The sequence below is a fragment of the Metopolophium dirhodum genome, chromosome 6 (genome assembly GCF_019925205.1).
Source record: "Metopolophium dirhodum isolate CAU chromosome 6, ASM1992520v1, whole genome shotgun sequence".
In the NCBI taxonomy this organism is placed as follows: domain Eukaryota; kingdom Metazoa; phylum Arthropoda; class Insecta; order Hemiptera; family Aphididae; genus Metopolophium; species Metopolophium dirhodum.
The window spans coordinates 36,330,569-36,350,111 of NC_083565.1; the positions used below are offsets into that span (position 1 = coordinate 36,330,569).

Consider the following 19,543-nt stretch of genomic DNA (forward strand, 5'->3'; position numbering starts at 1 on the left):
TCCACAACTTACTTCTCATAAGTCAGCCGGCAACTGCGGACAACCGGCGACTCTAAGACCCGGCTCCTCGTCAGGCGTCACCAAACGACGCACACCGGAGGCCAGGCAGCACGGCCATAACGCATTCAGGTTTTTACCATGCCACTTCGAGTACCAGGATCCCAGCTAACCCCAGTGGCGTAGCGCACGGAAACCACAGCCCACACACCCACCGTGGCGTAAAGACGTAATATCATAATCGAAATGTTTTTATTCTACGAATGCCGGTCCGCCGTAACCATGCAGTCTCAACTCTCGACCAACTTGTGACTCAACCCCGACCAAAACTTAAGGAACAACACAACCGAAGCAAGCAACAAACGACGAGATGTCGAAGAAGAAGAAGAAGAAGAAGAACCGTAACAGCCTAACGACGGAACTGTCTAAGACCAAAATCACACAAATAGAGAACGCAATAAAAACCATAGCAGATGAAATAACAGATATAAAAACAATTTTAACAACAGTTTCAAAGCACTAATCAATAACTACGATACAAAATCAATAATCAACATGAAAAAAAATTAGTAAAAAAATCAATAATATTGCAAGCAAACAAAATGTTTTTACTTTTAACACAAAAAATAAATATTACCCACTTTAAATCCCCCTAATACTAATAGTAAACTATACTAAATAAACTATATCGTTTGATCATTTTTCACTAACAGGTAATTGGAATAATCTTATTGCTGTATCTTAGTCCTATAACCTATTTATTGGTGTTTATCATGTGGGCAATTATAAATTTGGAACGTAAATGTTTGAATGGCCATCGAACAATATTATACTAAATAATAATCATTTTAGGATATTTTGTAGAAAACTTGATAGCGTCTAGCATATTTACCAGAAAACAAAATATTAGAGTGAATCGATTTTTTAAGAACAATTCTGCCACCAGAGACAACTTATTTGTAGTGATGGGCGGCAACGAATAATAACTATCGAATTATTCGATAGTTTTTCCAAATAAGTTATTCGAATAATAAAAATTATTTGAATGATAAAAGTTATTCGAATAACTTATTATTCAAATAACTTATTATTCAAATAACTTATTATTCGAATAATTTTTATTATTCGAATAACTTTTATCATTCAAATAATTTTTATTATTCGATTACAAAAATTATTCGAGTATTTCTTATCCGAATAATTTTTATTCAAATCATTAATGATATTCGAAAATAAATTAATAATTGTTAGTTGAATAAAAATTAATAACTATTCGAGTAAATAATATAATGTAATAATATAAATCCCTCATAATTTTAGATGATTGATCAGTGGTTTACACTCTACATCACATAGAACTATTTTAGTATTAACCAGGAAACCAGAATTAGGTACATTGATAATTTGTTATCATCTTATTGTTAAAACCATTTAAAACCATTTATCTATTTTGTGTTAAAACATTAGACAATAGTAATTATTACTGTTACCTAATTGTTATTAAGTTGAATTTAATCAATTATGTAGGTATTTTTATAAAAAAAATATTGAAATTAATAAGGTAGGTATGTTCTATAACCTTTTTAAAAAAATAAAAAGTGTTCCTATCAACCTACAGTTGATCTGAATAAGAAAAATGCAGAAAATTTTAACTATGTTCCGGTTTACCCCATCAACGTGGAAATAGGAACACGTTTTTGAAAAAAAAATATAAAAATAACTGTCAGACCTAAATTAAAAATTCCACACTTAAATAACGAGTCTGTGTGTAGTCTATTTAAAACACTTTTTAGAAAAACTCTATCTAAAAAATTGGCATTTTTATAATCAAAAAACCTCTAAAATCGTTCCTATTCACCCCATTTTACGGTATATCTGTAATCTGAATCAAATAATGTTATTTGATGACGAATTATTCGAATAATTTTTATTTTAATTCGTTATTCAGTCACCACGCAAATTATTATTCGATTAAATATATTTGAAACAAATAATATTATTTGATGACGAATTATTCGAATAATTTTTATTTTTATTCGTTATTCGGTCATGCAAATTATTATTCGAATAATTATTCGATAGTTTGCACGAATAATCGAATATTATTCGATAGTACATATTATTCGTTACCGCCCATCATTACTTATTTGGCAGAATATTTTGATACCTCGTGTGTCCATGGATCTTACAGGAGTGCTCAGTATAATCCTAATAATGGTATCATACTTCGAAATATTCCAACACTCTATCTACAATCAATATAGAATGTCCATTAAACTACCCTTGATAATTGACATTGAACCAACAACCTAACAGAAGGTTTAGGTTAGGTTAGAGCGAGAGATAGAGCTCTCAAATTATTATAAAACATAGCTACGTTGTAAATGAATATTATTTTTTTTAATAAACGATGTAGATGTAGAGGGAAGGATGACCTATAAGGTAAAGTTCCCCTCTACAGCGCCACGATAACAGCACAAAAAAAAAAAAGGTTAGGTTAGGTTAGGAACCATCATTTTTCAAAATGAATAAGCCATAATCATATTTTAGTTTGAACATAAATTAAAAAATGAGATTAGAGTTGTCTTCTGACGAATCAAAGTTAACACAATTTGCAATAGGCAATTTAAATTTAAAAAAAATTCAATTAAACGTGCAAGACAAATTATATAAAATACGTAGTAATGGACACAACGGACAATTGATTAATATTTGACATCTATTGATTACACAAGGAATTTTAAATTGTAAATTTTAACTTTTTTAAATGTCTATAATAATATTATGTAATTTCCTTACTTATATTTTTAAAAAAAAAATTAACTTTGAGCAATCTATACAAAATATTTTTCACTCGTTAAAGGGTTTTGCTCAGTTATAAACTGCGCGTATTTTGAACACACAGCCATTGTGTACCAAATTTAAAACACTGGTCTAAAATGGTGTAGAATTAAAATTATTATTTTATTTTCTGTTATCGATGGCACTCTATACAAATTGAAAAATATTGTTAGTATGTGGTAGGTTAGGTTAGTTAGTATCAGCGTATATTCAAAATTAAAAAAGTTAACGATTATTTCTCATTATGCATTTTAGGGTGGTCCTTATTTTCCATTTGTGATTTTTTTCAGATTACCTCTAAAAATACACTGTATTTATGTTATAGCTGCAGGGACCATTATAGTCAAGTAGGTTGTACGTACCGATATTCCTCGATATTTACTTCACAAAATTATAAAAAAAAAATGTATTTTATTTTAGGGGGTGCACAAGCCTTATTAACGAAATAATAAAAAAATGATACTTAAATCAATAAAAAAAGAGAGTATGTGAGTGTTTCTCTGCTGTACAGTACGTTACAAGTAGGCCATGTATACTTATATTTTTAAATTATAATACAAAACTAAAATCGTTTTTCATCATAATTTATCTAATTTCGTACAAATTTGAACTTCAAACTACTATAAAAAAAAACTGTAATGAACCATTTTCGCGAACAAGCATACTTCCACTTCAATTTGTAAACTCTCCGCCTAGTAATTACGATACTATATATACAGTTTTAAATTTTGCATCACAGAAATGCACAGTGATGGATCAAAACACCTGCTTCGTCACGTTTGATCAACCACTTTATATCAAAGCTCGCGATATAGTCGAAAAAACTCCAATGTTGTCGAATGTGATAGTGAGGCTTGGAGGTTTTCATTTACTCATGTCATTTATGGGCGCAATCGGGTACATAATGACCGGTAATGGTTTGAAAGAACTTTTTAGTATTATTTATGCACCAAACACCGTCGAAAAAATGTTTACTGGCCATGCATATGCAAGAGCTGTTAGAGGACATGGGTTGGTACATTTAGCTTTATCAAAAATTATTTTAAAATCAATTGAAATCAACGATATAGAAAAGGGACAAATTATTGATATACTAAAAAATTTTTCTTCGGAACCACCTCTACTTGACGAAATCTGTAATATATTTTTTTAGATTTTTTAGTTACAGTATGAAATATTCACGTGGAATCTTATTTTAGATTCTGAGCGAAGAAGCTAGTGGTTTTACAATGGTATTTATTTTATTTTATTTTTTATATATCCTGTATACGAAATTTCTACCAGATAGAGTGTTTCGATTTCAACATATAGTACTTTATCTTTTAGCAAATTGAATCAAGATGGTACTTTAAACGACCTCATTTTTTGATTTTCTCAATAGTTATTTTATGCCATGGGACTAACTACTGACAAATTACGAAAGACCGCTTAAAATGGGATTTTAATTTCAAACGATTTGTGTATCACTGTAGCAACGAATAAAAAATTATAATATAATATTAATTTAAGAATTCAAGAATTCAACTTAAAGGCTATAATTAATAATAAAAATTTAAAAAATCCAGATTGATGAACCGTCTCCGTTTTTCATTTTTTTTATGCAATGATATTATATCATTGAATTCAAGTTGAATACATTCCATTGACCATTGAATCACTTGTAACCTACTGTACGGCAGAGCGACATCCACTTACCCACTTTTTTTATATTTTTAATCCTTAGCTACAAAAATTGAACATTTTATAAATTTATAACTGCAGAATAATTTGTAAATTTTCAATATAATAAATATTATCAACATTTTAACTTTAAATGCATAAACAAAAATATGGGCAAGTTGGTGTCGCTCTGCTTTACAGTAGGTTACAAGAAGGTCACTGTAATGGATGATGTTCAATTTGAATTCATCGATGTAATATTATTGTATAAGAAAAACGATTCTGAGCGAAAACGGTCAGTCAGCCTATGATATTACTAAAATAAATATTTGATGATATTATTGTGCACAAAGTAATTTATATATAACCTATTTACTTGGAACCTTGTTATAAATTTTAATTCCATAGCTATAAAAGTTGAACATTTAATACATTTTTAACAACAAAATAATTTTAAATTATGTCAAAATTCGAACTTAAACTGCTTATTAAAAAAAAATAGTGCCAACGTATTTTTAATATATTTCAACTGCTATTGTAACGATATATCAGAAGCCTTGTATCAAATTTTCACGCTTTTTTACCCAGCTAATAAAATGTTATTGATATTTTTAGAAGAAAAAAACTAAAAATATTGAAAACTGACAATGACCGTAAACAGCTCAAAAAGAATAAAAATATTTTCAAAATTGTATGGTGTATAGAAAATGAATATATAAATATGCAGTAAAATTTTCATTTATCAGTATCTACAGTTATTCGTTTTTGAATTACAACAAAATCGATACATGAGAAATCGGGTGAATATCCAATCTTGTAAAAATATGAACTTCAAACGCTCATAAAAATTTTATTTTTCTTTCTTGTGGACATTTTTTTTTTTAGATAAATTTAGACAAACTTTTGAGGAATCTTGTATCACATTTTCAAATATTAGATTTAAAATGAAACATTTTTATGAATTTTTCATTCTAAATAATTTGCACATTTTCATGATTTTTACGTATATTGTCAAGATTTTAACTTTAAATGTTTTTTAAAAGAAATTGTGACTATGGATTTCTAATATTTTTCAAATATTATTGTAACAATATATTAAGAGCCTAGTATTACATTTTCAAGCATTTTTACCCACTAAATAAATTTTTATTGATATTTGTAGACATTTTTCAGTTTAAATAAGATATTTCTCTCAATTACTATTACCTTTAGGACAACCTCGGGCGGTCGTTGGACTCTTTCAAGTTTCCTTCGGCTCAGCCAGTGGTTTTGTGCTACATAAATGGATTGGAGAACATTTTTTTTATTTTTTACTTTTTGTAAAGCTCGGACTGACGTTAGCTCAGTCTCTCATTCGGTACTTGAGCTCATAGTATCCGCAGCATTAGAAACCGTTTGGTACTGGAACCCGAAAAGTGAGGAAAACTACGAAGAAACCATCAAAATTATGTATTTCGAATAAACAAATATAAATATATTTAAACAGAAACATTGCATTTAAAAAGACTAAATTTAGTCGTAGTACCTATAAGTATATAGGTAATGCTTAATGCTACAATTAATCACAATAATATTATAGAATATACCTACTTAGTAATTAGTTATATTATAGTCTGACAGATTTCTGTCTTCCCTCTGAACCGTTATTCCTGTACAATGGTTTTATATCATTGCATTCAAATTTAACATCATCCATTACAGTTACTCACTTGTAACCTACTGTACATCAGAGTGACATCCACTTTCCCACTTTTTTATATTGTTATTCATAAAATTAAAATATTTTTTTTTGCTGTAATACCTATTCTAGTATTCTAATATATAAAAATTAAATATAGTACCTTAACCAGCTTAACCAATATCAAGTAGCAATCTATACATAAATACATATATACTTTATAGTCCAGTCAATAGGGCTCCAAAAAACGCGTTGCCTTGCAAAAAATACTAAAGTTTTGAAACTTTGCAAAAAGTTTCGTCTTAGGGCCCTGATTGACCAAAAAAAATGCGCCATCCCTCCGAAGTCCGCAACCGTCCGCCATCTTGGATTTTAGGTGAAATTTTTCACTTTTTTACGGTTTTCTTACAATATCTCTAAATTTATTAATTCTATGATAAAAATAGCTTATACGTAAATTGAAGATCGTAATATTTTTGACAAGAAAAGATTTATACACTTTTAGCGTAAGAGTAATAGATAAGCGACAAAGTCTATCCGCCCGTCATAGAATGAGGCGCCGCGCGCTATTATAATGACGTGTACCTATTTAGTATACACGTATTTTGCAAACGGGTCGAATGTAGAATATATGTATATTATATATATATATATGTTTATATTGGGCAAATTTATGAACATTCCTGTTATTCCAGGATGGTCTGCATTTATGGCAGAAATTACAAAAAATGAACCATTTTCGCGAACAAGCATACTTCCACTTCAATTTGTAAACTCTCCGCCTAGTAATTACGATACTATATATACAGTTTTAAATTTTGCATCACAGAAATGCACAGTGATGGATCAAAACACCTGCTTCGTCACGTTTGATCAACCACTTTATATCAAAGCTCGCGATATAGTCGAAAAAACTCCAATGTTGTCGAATGTGATAGTGAGGCTTGGAGGTTTTCATTTACTCATGTCATTTATGGGCGCAATCGGGTACATAATGACCGGTAATGGTTTGAAAGAACTTTTTAGTATTATTTATGCACCAAACACCGTCGAAAAAATGTTTACTGGCCATGCATATGCAAGAGCTGTTAGAGGACATGGGTTGGTACATTTAGCTTTATCAAAAATTATTTTAAAATCAATTGAAATCAACGATATAGAAAAGGGACAAATTATTGATATACTAAAAAATTTTTCTTCGGAACCACCTCTACTTGACGAAATCTGTAATGAAAACAATACGTCACAGTTAAGTGAAAAATTGAAAATACAACTATGTAATCTAGAAAAAAATGGCGCTACTTCTAAACTGTGGGTACAATATTTTCACATGGTATGTTTAATGAAAGAATTTATAATGGCAGAAAGAATGGGTGACTGGAATTTACATATTCAATGTATACAAAAAATGTTACCTTTTTTCCACGCTAGTGGACATTTTCCCTACGCAAAAGCATGTCAATTGTATTTAAATGATATGGCGAATTTAAAAAATAAAATGACCAAAAACAAATATGTTAAGTTTGTTGACCAAAGCAATTTTACAATAAGGCGGACAAATCAATTTTGGTGTGGAAATTTTACGGATATGACTATTGAACAAACATTAATGCGATCAATGAAAACAATTGGAGGTTTGACGCATGGCCGAGGAATAACTGATAGCACCTTGACAAAATGGGTTCAAGGCTTACCATCGGCTCATGATGTATGTGAAACCTTGGAGAAATATTGTGGTGTGTATATGGCCAATTCCGAACAACATGTTGACGCGCGGCCCTCACGTATTTCAAGAGATGAAAGTGATTTGAAAAAGCTACTTGAATGGTTCTCGTCTCATCCACCTTTTCCGACAGTAAATAATATTATTTCAATAGCTACTGGTATTGTAGGAGACAAACGAGTAAATTGTTATAAAGCCAACAAAATAGGCTTAATCGAAATGAAAAAGATGATTGGACGCACATATGGATCCGTGACGCTTAAGAGGAGCAGTAGAGTATTGCCTCTAGGGATTATGACATCTTCCGTGAAAATAAGAGATGAATTAATACCAATAGACCCCCTGTTATTGTTCCAAAGAATTTCAATTATGAAACAAAATGATGAAGAACTTAAAACGTGTTTTAATTATGAATTATCTCCATACCCTCTTTCGTTATTTTTTGAAGGTGGTATGCGAAAAACTAAAAAATCTGTGTTATACGATTACATAGAACCAACGGAGAATACAAATGTTGAATTAAACTTCAAAACGTATGTTGTAGATGGAGGTTTTCTCTTACATCGAGTAATTTGGCAAATAAATCAAACTTTTGAAAAAATTTGCCAATTATATGTATTTTATATTGAAAAACATTTTGGAAAAAAAGTATCAATCGTATTTGATGGGTACAATGAAAGTTCACGAAGTACAAAAAATGCAGAACGTCATCGACGTATAAGAAATACTTCGGCAGATATTTTATTCGACGAAAATATGGTTTTGACAATTGCTCAAAGTTCATTTTTATCAAATCAACAAAATAAAAGTAGATTCATTAAAATGTTATCTAAATACTTGGAGAATAATGGTTACACCGTTTTACAAGCAGCCGATGATGCCGACACAATGATAGTAAATGAGGCGATTTTAAAAGCAAAAAATGAGCCTGATGTCATTGTAGTTGGAGAAGACATAGACTTACTAGTTTTATTGATTGCTCTTACTCCTGAAGAAAAAAATATTATATTTTTAAAACCTGGGAAAGGAAATAATGAAAAACATATTTACTTCACTCAAGAAGCTCAAAAAATAAATGGAATTAAACAATCTATTTTATTTTTACACGCGATAAGTGGTTGCGACACTGTTTCGTGTTTTTTTAATGTTGGAAAAATTAAACATTTTAAATTATTAGAAAAATATCCGGACCTTCAACAAGTCATATCCATTTTTAATAATCCATATTCATCACAAGACGAAATTTTAAAATCAGGTGAACATTATGTTTTAAAACTTTATGGAGCACCCGATGAAGAACATTCCATCAATAACTACCGTTATACTTCTTTTGTCCGAAATGCTTCAAAAACAAAATTTAATTTAGCTGGACTTCCTCCTACACAGGAAAGCTTAAAACAGCATTTATTCCGAACATTTCACCAGGTGCAGACATGGTACGGACGTGAGATTAATGCAGAACATTGGGGATGGAAATCAACAAGTGACGGATTACAACCAGTTTTTACAAATGATGAACCAGCGCCAAAAAGTATTTTGGAAAATATTTCTTGTGGTTGTTTGAAAAACTGTGGATCGGCGTGTGGCTGTCGGAAACAAGGGATGAAGTGCTCAGTTGCATGTAAAACATGCTACGGTGAATCATGCTCAAATTCTCGCATCGAAATTCAACCAGATGACCAGTTTAGCGATTCCGATTCAGATCAAGAAGACGTCACAACAACAAAGCGAAAAAAAAGTAAATATAATTAAAATTAGAAAACTGCATATATAGGTATATAATAACTTATTTTTTTCTGTTTCAGTGGAAAATGTATGATTATGAAGAGGAAACAACAGGGGAAAAAGAAGAAATACAATTTTATAATCTGTAAATATTTATCATGTAGCTATGTTTTTTTTTTGTTTTACTCTATTGTTCAGTAGGTACCTAATGTTTTAAAAAACAAAATAATACATTTAATAATATTTTAAAATCATGTCACTTTATTTATCCTATAGTCTTCGAAAAAAAATGTAGTTTATGATACAAATGTATACTATTCAGTATTTACAAAAGATTAATATAAGAACTGCAGACAATATCTACAGAGAAGAATGAATATAAAAAGTATAAAAGGTTATACCAATGTTATACAAAATACCAAATGAGGTAAGTTATTAATAATAATATATTTCAGCAATACTACTTACAATATAATAACACGAAACTAAACATATATATATATATAATATACATATATTCTACATTCGACCCGTTTGCAAAATACGTGTATACTAAATAGGTACACGTCGTTATAATAGCGCGCGGCGCCTCATTCTATGACGGGCGGATAGACTTTGTCGCTTATCTATTACTCTTACGCTAAAAGTGTATAAATCTTTTCTTGTCAAAAATTTTACGATCTTCAATTTACGTATAAGCTATTTTTATCATAGAATTCAAAAATTTAGAGATATTGTAAGAAAACCGTAAAAAAGTGAAAAATTTCACCTAAAATCCAAGATGGCGGACGGTTGCGGACCTCGGAGGGATGGCGCATTTTTTTTGGTCAATCAGGGCCCCAAGACGAAACTTTTTGCAAAGTTTCAAAACTTTAGTATTTTTTGCAAGGCACCAACCTTGCAAGGCCCTATTGACTGGACTATTATACATTAACAAAATAGTATTAGATTTTCGTGATCTAAAACGAAATTCGTGTTCGAGCCACGCTATAGAAATTATTAGCATCATATTCAGGTTAAAAAAAATGATCTCAACACTCCAAAATTTGGATAAGCAGTTCCAGAGTTTAGCAAGTAGGAAGGTACCTAATAAATTAATTCTGTAATAAATTCAGCTGATTAATCTACACCAAAAACGTTTGTTTTGAAAGCAGATTTCTCAATTTCTGATCACACCCCTTACACTTTCCCCAGACACTACACTAAAATTAGTGCACACTTTTTTTTTCAAAACTAACAAACTTAATAGTTTATTTGGTTATTATAATATAATCTATGGTGTAATCTGAAACCACAGAAATATGAAATATTATCTATTGTGTACTTAAACTCTGAATTTACATTCTTAATTGTTATTTTTTCATCAATAATCACATCATTACAATTTAAACTATAATGGACAATCAAGAAAAAAACATCAAACCGACGAAGTATTTATACACAGTATAACTATGTCCTATAAGTTATAATAGATAGGTTAGGTATCTATGAACAATATATACAGATATTAATACTAGTTCAAAGTTGTATACATTTAATATATTTTGTAATACTTGTAGACTAGTGGCGTATCCAGGGGGGGTTAGGGGGTTGTAACCCCCCCCCCCCCCCCCCCCCGAAAATTGTTCAATATTTAATTAATTCAATGATCGACCGACACAGCACGCGGCACCCAGCGGTCACCATTACACGTCAAAATATTATAACTTTTAGATTCTTGTAACTTTCAAGATAACTTTTCGTATAGTGTACGACGCACGTATAAAACTGACTAATAATTAGCAAAACCCGAATTACATGACATTATGATACTTTTATTTACATTGCAGTGCCCATTGTTTAAATTTAGCAATAACTTTTAGCTGTAAAGTCCCAGAAGTAAGAAAATGTATGGGTACTATACAAAGTGTAAGTACTTTTTTCGGTTATCCAAAAAGGCAAAGTATTTTGCAATTATTAATAGTAGAAATATTTCCACAGACTAATCGTTTTAAACTAAAAAATTTATGTGCAACTCGATGGGTCGATCGCCATGATGCAGTTATATTATTTGAAGAACTTCAACCAGCCATTTTACATACACTAGATAAAATAACACTTTGGCCAGATTCTGACACTTCTAGTTCTGCAAGTCATCTACTTACTGCGATAAGACAGTTAAAATTTCAAACAGCTTTAGCTATTTTAGTGAAAATACTTTCCATAAGTTTTCCTCTCAGCCGATATCTTCAAACAGTAAATCTTGATCTAAAAACTGCACTAGAAGCTGCATCTAATGTTCAAAATACTATTCAGGAAATTAGAGAAAATTGTGATGTAGAGTTTCAACAATTATTTTTATCTGTGATAACATTGTGTGAAAAATTTGATATTACTGTTAGTTTGCCACGTCAATGTCAATCAGATAATCCAGAATATTTTTTGAGAGTCTCAGTATTCATACCTTTTATAGATAATTTTCTAGACCAATTGAACGATAGATTAATATCACACAGGATTGTCTTGAATAATTTTGATTGTATTTTACCCAAGATAGAAATGAAAATATCTGAAGAGATTAAAGGTAAATTCAATCAATTAGTAGAAACATATCAAGATATAGTTGATGAATGTACCGATTCAAATCTAAATGATAATTTATTAAACGGAGAATTAGATTTGTGGTACACTAAATATTCAACTTTAATATCTGCTGAACTCAAGAACAAAAATGCTATTGAAGTATACTTCCAAACCTGTCCAGATGTTTATCCAATAATATCCAAGCTTCTTCAAATATTTATTACACTTCCAGTATCTACTGCCACAAGAGAACGATCGTTTTCAACACTCCGTCGTTTGAAAACTTATTTGAGAAATTCTTCTGGACAAATACGTTTAAATGGTTTAGCCTTACTTAATATTCATCGTGATATTAACGTGGATATTAATGATGTTTTAGATGAACTTGCTAAAAAATCGAAACGAAAATTGAATATAAATTTATAGTTTGAAAAAAAAAATATTTACATATTTCAACTTTTTATAGTCAGCGTTATAAAATAGTTATACACTTATAAAATATTTAATGTATGATGATTTATTATAATAAAAACACACAATTCAATAAAATGTTACACTTTTATTAACCCCCCCCCCCCCAAAAAAAAAAAAAAAATTCTGGATACGCCACTGCTTGTAGTACCTAGATATTAAAGTCAAGCAATTCACGAGTTCACAACAACTGACAAATAGAAGGTACATTATCATAATTTATAAGTAATACCTACCTACTAAAATATTTATAAAAATTAAAGTATAACAAATAATAAAATGGACTAACTTAATTAATGGTATTTGAATATACTTCTTTAATTTAAAAGAAACACAGTGTGTGTGTTTTGAACTTTTTTTTATAAAACTATGAAAATGAAAATTTAACAGTAAATAATGTTTAGGCTGGTGCTATATAAATAATATATTATGTTTTTCTGATATTTCTTATTATTTTATACTCTTCTCAAAAATCATTTAGGTATATTATGTGGGTTTTATAAGCGAGTACCTTATCGAGTGATTACCGGCGGCATGCCGTGTGTCGTCCAAGTCCAATTGGCAATTTTGGGAATACACCATTTTAAAATCAAACATTTTAAACTTTATAGTAGTTGTAATAACTGAAATTAGTGTTCCAGGTATTCCATGATGGAATTTTGTACAGTTTAATTACAATAGGTAAATTATATTAATAAATTATAATATTCAAAGGTAACTAATTTAAATTTCTAAACTAGCTAAATTTGAATGCACGCATAATTATATTTACAGTGGTAAATCGTAAATTACGTACCTACATATTATTAAAAAAAACAATATCAGAAAGTATTATTGAAATCCATAAAGGTACAAATAATGTACAATAATATAACTAATATAATATCTAAATTAAATATTCTTTATTTAAGTTTAGTAGTAATTATTAAGTAGGTGTAAGTTATTTATTTATATAAATTATTAAATTAATTTTTTTCATCGTGTAGACTACCTACTAAAAATGCATAAATAAAGTAATTCACAAGCGATGTAATATTATAATATAATATATTTTCCTACTATAGACCTATAATTATAGCGGGTAAAAAAAATGTTAGTTCTTAGATTGTGGAAAAAATGCCATGCCCAACATGCAAGTTCTTACACGGTAAAAAAAGTTGCGTATGTTGGTTCCTACTTCTACGCCATGAAAAAATGACATATTTATGTAACATAACCAGAAAAAAAATTACAAATGTTAATTTTGAATTCGATGATAAATCATTTCATATTTTCATACATACGAAAAACGAATTTTGAGCGAAAGCTTGTCATCCTATATTACTAAGTAGGCACCTATTAAAGTATTTATTTTACTATATTAATTTATTTTACTATTATTAAAACAGTATACTATAGGTTGAATTCATTTTTGGTGAATACATTAAATTTGATATAGGTACTTTAAATGTTTCAAATAGGTAACCTGTGCCAACGAATAATATTTAACGAAAAAATAAAAATCATTCATCAATTAAATATCTAATTATGCCCAAATTTGAACATAAAATATACCTATTTTTATAAAAAAAACTGTGTTTATATAATTTTTAGATTTTTTGGTTACAGTACGAAATACTAAGAAACCCCTTGTTTTAAATTTTCAATCCTTATAAGTTATAACTATGCAAATTGAACATTTTATACATTTTAGTAAATTACTTTAAATTAGAAATTCATAAAAAATTTTCCTTTTAAATCTAAGATTTGAAAATGTAATACAAGATTTCTCATAGGTTTTTCTACCTTTATCAAAAAAAAAATTTCTACAATAAAGTTAAATTACATTTTTATGAGCGTTTGAAATTCGTATTTTTACAACATTTGATATTCACTCGATATCTCATGTAACGATTTTCTTATTTTGTTGTAATTAAAAAATGTACGACTGTAGATACTTGAAAATTTCACTGAATGTTTATATTAGCATTTTCTATACACGATAAAATTTTGAAAATAATTTGACTCTTTTTGAGCTGTTTACGGACATTGTCAGTTTTCAATTTTTTTAGTTTTTTTTTCTATAATAATATCAATAAAATTTTATTTGTTGGGTAAAAAAGCGTGAAAATGTAATGCAATGCTCCTGATATATTGTTACAATAGCAGTTGAAAAATGTTAAAATACATAGGCACAATTTTTTTTTATAATCATTTTAAAATCAAATTTTCAAATTTTAAATTTAATAATTATTTTGTAGTTAAAAATTTATAAAATTTTCAACTTTATAGTTAAGAATTGAAAATTTAAATCAAGGCTCCATGTAAATATGTTATACATAAATTACTTTATTCACAATAATATCATTAAATATACTTGGTAATATCATAGGCTGACTGACCGTTTCCGCTCAGAATCGTTTTGCTTATACAATGATTTTATATCATTGAATTCAAATTTAACACCATCCATTACAGTGACCCACTTGTCACCTACTGTACGGCAGAGCGACATCCACTTCCCCACCTTTTTTTAACTATGTTTTTAATAATGTTTTATATTGTGATTTTTTAACTTACGGCTTTAGTTCTTGATCGATTCTTTGACTAATAAACAAAAATATAAAAAACTAAAAAAAATTAATTATTATGTTTAGAAAACGATATAATAAACATTTATTGAAAATGTCAAGTATACCTACACCGGTTTATTATAGTTTTTGAATAACAACAAAATAAGAAAATCGTTTTATGAGAATTTGTTAATTTATGGGTGTCTCAAAAGGTAACGACACCAAAAAAAAAACCTATGACTTTCAATTATATACAATCTACAGTATGTCAGTATACATAAATAATTCTATTCGTTATATCTTATTATAAACATTTAAATAATTGAAATTCAAACACGCCTATTTAAAAAATATATATATCTGATACGAATAGGCAGGTATCTATAATTCATTATTATTTTGTTGGTACTGCTTATTTTATTTATTTGTTTATAATAATATGTATATTGTATAATAAAGTAAATTTTTACTGAATTTATACAGCATTTTCGATCAAATTTTCTAAATCTCACCGAACTAACTAGGTTAGTCGGTAGACTAATCCCGCACGCAACTCGGCTCTGTAGTCTGTCGCTAAAAAACTACGCACGTAATTCGGAAACACCGATTTAGGTGATTCTCAGGACATGTTCATTTATGAGTGAGTAACTAATGAACATTAGTGTGTGTTTCCGAGAATCGCTGTAATGCCGCTTCGGGCAACCGGCGCCGGATGCACACTTTGATACTTTGCGAAAAACGAAATATATGTTTGTTGCATAACTAAAATAAACACTAAAAGCGGTATTAAATTAAACATACTTCCTGAAGTTCGATTGTAATTTCGAAAAAAATGGTTGAATTTATAAGCTTCTGCCATCTAGACTATGCTCTTTATAGGAATTACTTTTTTTGATTTAAAATCAGATGAGATTTAAAATACAAATGTAATGCAATTATTTCATAGAATTTTTGAAAATAAAAAAAGTCCTTGAAATTTGATTTGTATAAAAAATTAAATCGGATATTCCAAAGTATGGGTAATTTACCACCGCTTATTGGTCTAAAACATATTAAAAGTACGTGTATTGCGATCCTCTAATACCTTAACGAATTCTTGTGAAAATTGGTGATATTCAAAATCGTATTATGTATATTATGGTTTAGAAATAGAATTTAGAAAAAGTCCAATGCACCCTTTCAGAAGTCACTTTTCCGAACACAAAAAAATTATCGATATCTGATCACTCTAGGAAGCGTTAGTTTTTTCTATAAGGCATATTTTGAAGACAAAAAATTAAAAACAAGTCGTAATTTTAACATTAAATTATTAAGGTGTTTTACATAGGGCATTTTACATTTCTATAAGAATTAAATATTATTGTGATTTCCTTGCACACAATTACAGATATTAAAATACTAAATCCTTCAATATTGGTGTTATATTCACAAAACCTACATGGGCGTGTCAGGATAATTTCCCAGCTCTTAGAACTCTTTGAAAAATGGCTATTTTAAAATAGGCTATTTTTTTAATGTACGATGGAGTTACATATTTCTTAAGTCTTAATTTGAGTTTAGGCGTGTCTACGTCACACCTCAAAGATTTCACAGCAATACCACCAATATTGAAGGAATATTTGAAATAACACCGATAATGTATCGACAGTAATATTATAAAAGACGGTTATAGTGTATACTTTATAGTCTATCATTACTTTTTCTTCTTCTGCTACTTCTTAAAGGCCATTAGGCACATTGCCGCAACACATACCAGCTTCCATATATCTCTATCCTATGCTACTGTTTCTCCATCTTGAATTCCAATGATAGTCAATCGCACATGACTTATTATGGAATTTCTTCTAATTACAACTTCAAATTTAAAAAAACTCTGTCACGATTGTAACTTTTAAAATTATAGGTCCTATTTATCTAGACCAAATAGTTAAAAAGGTGGATAAGTGGATGTCGCTCTGCTGTACGGTAGGTTACAAGTGGGTCACTGTAATGGATGGTGTTAAATTTGAATTCAATGATATAATATCATTGTATAAGAAAAACGATTCTGAGCGAAAACGGTCAGTCAGCCTATGATTTTACCAAGTATATTTGATGATATTATTGTGAATAAAGTAATTTATATATAACCTATTTACGTGGAGCCTTGTTTTAAATTTTCAATCCTTAGCCATAAAAGTTAAAAATTTATAAATTTATAACTACAAAATAATTAATAAATTATAAATTTGATAAATGTTGTCAAAATTTGAACTTTAAATGCTTATAAAAAAAAAATTGTGCCTATGTATTTTTAATATTTTTTAACTGCTATTAGAACGATATATCAGGAGTCTTATATTCAATTTTCACGCTTTTTTACCCAATAAATAAAAATTTATTGATATTTATAGAAAAAAAACTAAAAATATTGAAAACTGACAATGTCCGTAAACAGCTCAAAAAGAGTCAAAATATTTTCAACATTTTATGGTGTATAGAAAATGCTAATATAAACATTCAGTGAAATTTTCAAGTATCTACAGTCATTCGTTTTTTAATTACAATAAAATAAGAAAATTGTTACATGAGAAATCGAGTAAATATCAAATGTTGTAAAAATATAAATTTCAGACGCTCATAAAAATTTAATTTAAGTTTCTTCTAGACATTTTTTTTTTGATAAAGGTAGACAAACTTATGAGTAATCTTATATTACATTTTCAAATCTTACATTTAAAAAGAAAAATTTTTATGAATTCTCATCAAAATAATTTGCTATTTTTCGTGATTTTTCCGTATTTTGTCAAAATTTGAACTTTAAATGCTTATAATTAAAAACTGTGACTAAGGATTTTTAATTTTTTTCATCTGCCTTTGAAGCAATAGCCTATGAGCCTTCTATTAAATTTTCAAGCTTTTTTATTCAACAGATAAAATTTTATTGATATTTATAGAAACAAAAACTAAAAAAATTGAAAACTGACAATGGCCGTAAACAGCTCAAAAAGAGTCAAAATATTTTGTAAATTTTATGGTGTATAGAAAATGCTAATATAAACATTCAGTCAAAATTTCATGTCCCTACGGTCATTTGTTTTAGAGTTACACCAAAAACCAAAATCGATTTTCTCGAAAACAGATTTTGCGTAAAAATTCCCGTTTTTCCTTAATTTTTCTTTTGTTTTTCACGTCGCTTGTGAAAACTACTCGGAAATTTTTACTTTTGACCCCCCAAAGTACCAACTAGATTCATTTTCCTATCAGAAAAGTTACTATTGAAGAAAATCCAAGCACTTTTACTGTCCTAAAAGGTGATGACAGACACAAAAATAAAAAAAAAAATAAAAAAAAAAATAAAAAAAAAATAAAAAAAAAACACACATCATTGTAGAATCAATACATTCATCGCTTCGCTCAGAATCTAATAATTGGAAATGTCAAAATAAATAAGTGTGTAAGTTGAAAATAATTTTCTTTTAAATTTACCTACTTTACAATTATTGTTTGTTCTGGATGTACTATTTAAATACAATATAAACAATTCAAACTTCTTATTTTTAGGGGCTATTGTAATTCCCACTTCCAGGACTTTATCATACATACAGCCGACAGCCCGATGATGCACCTAAATTGGTGTGTATTCTGGTCTACCCTATGATGGCCGCGAAGTAACGATCACGTCACCGTTTATCAGATTGCCCAGTTTAAAAGAGTATCCAACAATTTCATCGGATAGGTATGCCATAAATCGTGGCATAGCGCTGGGCCAGCATAATTTTGTCCGCATCAATATCTACAAAAATTACATCCCAATTATTAGAAGCTAATAATATAGGTACTTAATATTTATTATAATATAATATAATATTAAACTCATTATACCCATTTATTACGATTAAGTAGAAATAATATTTTTCAAATAATATTACAGTGTCTTTGTCGAACAGTCAGCTGTACGAAGTTTCCACTGTGCCACAAGACGGGTCGACGCCGGTCGCTGAACATGGGAAGTCCTCAAGTCCACCCAGCATCGTATTGATGAATCAACAATACATCTTACATCTTACATCTATCATTGCAATCTTATAATTATTCACCTGAATGCATGTAATCCTGAATGTACAGTTAATTTATTACTACCCATCTACAAAGTCAACACTGTATTAATAAAAGTATTTATTGTTAAAATAAAATTGAGTTCTATATTATTTGTAGGTACTTAAAAATTATTTGGGTATAAAGGAAACATATTTTAATCATAGAAAATTAGATAAACTAAAAGACAAAAATAATAAGTAAATACGTCGTGTTAAAAATAGTTTTTAATTAATATAGGTAGGACAGGTACCTATT

The 19,543-nt window shown here is 28.8% G+C and overlaps 1 protein-coding gene across 1 annotated transcript; it reads left to right on the forward strand.

Moving 5' to 3' along the window:
- The first annotated feature begins 10,045 nt into the window (after window positions 1–10,045).
- LOC132947772 (52 kDa repressor of the inhibitor of the protein kinase-like) lies at window positions 10,046–12,611 on the forward strand. The gene is made up of 2 exons (XM_061018011.1): window positions 10,046–10,050; window positions 11,453–12,611. The coding sequence occupies exons 1-2, from the start codon at window positions 10,046–10,048 to the stop codon at window positions 12,609–12,611; spliced, it is 1,164 nt and encodes a 387-aa protein (XP_060873994.1).
- Window positions 12,612–19,543: the final 6,932 nt, after the last annotated feature.